Genomic DNA, 3,197 nt, shown 5'->3' on the forward strand with positions numbered 1-3,197 from the left:
TAAAAAGCAATAAAAAAACTTGCAGAGAACAAAGGAGATTTCTGACTCTGATGACAACACACTTGTTAGTCTGTTTGCACAATTAAAGGCTGTGCATTAATCAGTGCGCTCCAGTCCTCCTTTGTTCTCTGGAAGTTTTCTGTCCTTGAACTGAGAGCTACCTGATTCAGCAGCTGAGAATCCTGTTTCTGCCATTAAAAAAAGGGGGCTGAAAAAAGATGATACAGAAAATGTGATATTTCATGCACAGGAAAAAGTTTTCCCTCTACATTAAAGACAGTTTAAGGAAATTTTTTCAAAAGGGCAAACGATGTTATCATTATTATCATTATCATTATTATTATTATTATTATTATTATTATTATTATTTGTGTGCTTACATATACCAGTCAGTAAATAGAGGTTTATTTATGCTGCAGTACTGGCTGCTATCGACAAGAGGCGCTCTGGTTACAGCGTCAGACCTGCTGCTTCTGGGCTCTGCGCGCGCGCGCGCGTGTGTGTGTGTGTGTGTTTCCTGCCCGGCACAATGATTTTTAGTAGAAGACAATAGCAGCGCGCTCAGTGCTTCACCCCTCCTCCTCCTCCCCCCCAAAAACACACACACATGAACACACACCGGCCGTGCACGCGCTGTGTTTGCCGACATGAATTCAAACTATTACTGTCGTTGAGAAAACAAAGCCGAGGAGGCTGCCTGCCGTGACTGCACTGTGCGCTTTTACGCACACGCACAGGCGCGCACACCATCAGACAGACGTGCGCTTTTACGCACAAGCTCAGAATGGGATTTTACGCACACATGCACAGAGAGGAGGGTTCATGACGCACGGCACAATTACATGAACGAATTTAGGGAGAGGTGCATGTGAGCAAATACCGAAGGATAGGGACAGAGAGAGATTAAAGAGAGCAGATAAAAATGACAGGTTTGTGTTGTTGGAGACATTAAAGGTCGTCAGACTCTCAGTTTGGAGACGGAAGGAGGGAGAGGAAGAAGCAGAAAAGAGGATTTGTTGACAAAATCACCAAGTTGGAGAAGCTCCTCCTCTCTGTGATGCAGCTGCGAGTCGGAACCTCCTTAATTACTAATTTATCCACATCCAAGCCACGCTCTCTCTCTCTCTATCTCTCTCTCTCTCTCTCCCTCTCTCTGTTCGTCTCTATTCTCTCTTTCTCTCCAGTCCTCCATCCATGCATCTCTCATCCTGACCCTCCTTTCTCTCTCCTCTCTGTCTCTCTTTCGTTTCCAGACCGGATAACGGAGGTGGACGAGCTTGGAGTTGTTGTTGTTATTTTTTTTAATTATTATTTATTCCTCGTTTTTGGGAGACCCGCCACCGGGCATGGAGGATGTAAAAGACCCACCGACCGTTCACCGGTCCTCCTCCTTCAGCATCAAGAGCCTCCTGCTGCCCTCCAAGTGCGACAGACCGGACTCCGTCGCTGCCGCCGCCGCTGCGGTCGTCGGCATCTCCGGGACACTCTCTCCTTCCCCGGGCTCCGACTCTGAGAAGTCGCTGGACCCAGCGGAGGTGGACTCCACGGCCGCGGGTCTGGACCCGGAGAAACCGGGCAAGGAGGAGCAGGGGGACGAGGAGGAGGAGGGCGGAGGGGGATGCGGAGGAGGGGACGGCGCTAAGGCCACACCGGAGCAGAACACAAACGGTAATAATAGCGGGAAAAACGGAAAATATGACAAGCCCCCGTTCAGCTACAACGCCCTGATCATGATGGCCATCCGGCAGAGCCCCGAGAAGCGGCTCACGCTGAACGGCATCTACGAGTTTATCATGAAAAACTTCCCGTATTACCGGGAGCACAAGCAGGGCTGGCAGAACTCCATTCGGCACAACCTGAGCCTCAATAAGTGCTTCGTTAAGGTGCCCAGGCACTACGACGACCCGGGGAAGGGGAACTACTGGATGCTGGACCCGAGCAGCGATGATGTTTTCATCGGGGGGACAACCGGAAAGCTCCGAAGGCGCTCCGCCACATCCCGGGGCAAGCTGGCGATGAAACGCGGGCTGCGCTTCGCTCCTCTCGGCTTGGGGATTAACGAGCGGGCGAACAACCCGCTCTACTGGCAGATTTCTCCGTTTCTCTCCCTGCACCATCACCACCACCATCACCCGCACTACAACGGATCCTCACCCGGGTTTTTGAACCAAGCGGCCGGCTACGGGTCGTTGCTGCCCGCAGTGGAACAGCTGAGCAACGGGGACCTGGGGCGCTCCATCCTCGGCGGGTCAGCCGCCGGGGCGCTGGGCTTGACGAACAGTTACGGGATGAGTACGTCGCCGGTCGGGCTGCTGTCCAGTCAGACTGCCGGGTATTTTGTCTCAGGGACGCAACACGCTGCTGCAGGGGCACCGGGGCCGCCGGGAGGAGGACCGCCGCCTCCTCCGCCGCATCTCCAGCAGGGCGCACCGGGGTTCGGCGGCCTGGCGACCAGCAGCTCTCCGCAGTCTCTGCTGTCGGACTCCCTTAGAAACAGCTCCCTACCGGCCTTCTCCCCGGGCGTGTCCGCGGGGTTCCCCGGGGTGCTGTCCCATCAAAAGAGGGTGACTCCAAACGCTTTCCTAAACTGAACTCCCCCCCTCCCTCACCCTCCTCCCCTATCACCATCACCTCTCCGCGGATGGCACCGGGACGAGGACGCACAAGAGACGTCATGTTAAGGGCAAATAATAAGTGGTAAATATCAAACATTGATCGCAAAAAATATATATGAAGTGAAACTTTTTGGCCATATTCTGCCCCGAAGAGCAACGGGTTTACTTTGATTTTGTTTTTTCGCATTTTATTGAAAAAGGGACAAACTTTTGTTACCCGCGGGTTGTACAACTGTAAACTAGACTTGCCAAAGGTAACACTTTAAGTATATTTCAAGCTATTTATATCTTGTACAAAGATTTTCAGTACTTTCTTTGAGTCTTTTATTTATGTTTTGTATTTATTGTACAATGTATTTAAATTCTATTTGTCAGTGTATACTCATCAGTATTGAGGAAAAGGGGGAGGGGGGAGGGGGGGTGAAACAAGACATACAGGGTTAATAATTATTTATGAATTTTGAGACAATCAAGGAGAAACAAGACAATCAAAACTTTTTCGTTTTTCCTGTTTTTCGAGAGGAAAAACTTTTGAAAAAGTAAATAATGAATAAATAAAGCCTTAAAATCAGCAGAAACAAT

The 3,197-nt window shown here is 50.5% G+C and overlaps 1 protein-coding gene across 1 annotated transcript; it reads left to right on the plus strand.

Moving 5' to 3' along the window:
• Positions 1 to 1,242: 1,242 nt before the first annotated feature.
• Positions 1,243 to 2,927, plus strand: LOC118329520 (forkhead box protein G1-like). Its single transcript, XM_035663737.1, has one exon. It carries the CDS (start codon positions 1,347 to 1,349, stop codon positions 2,589 to 2,591), a length of 1,245 nt encoding a protein of 414 aa, XP_035519630.1. The 5' UTR covers positions 1,243 to 1,346; the 3' UTR covers positions 2,592 to 2,927.
• Positions 2,928 to 3,197: the final 270 nt, after the last annotated feature.

This window comes from Morone saxatilis, unplaced genomic scaffold, assembly GCF_004916995.1.
Source record: "Morone saxatilis isolate NCDOM2014 unplaced genomic scaffold, NCSU_SB_2.0 Contig19, whole genome shotgun sequence".
Taxonomy (NCBI): Eukaryota; Metazoa; Chordata; class Actinopteri; family Moronidae; genus Morone; species Morone saxatilis.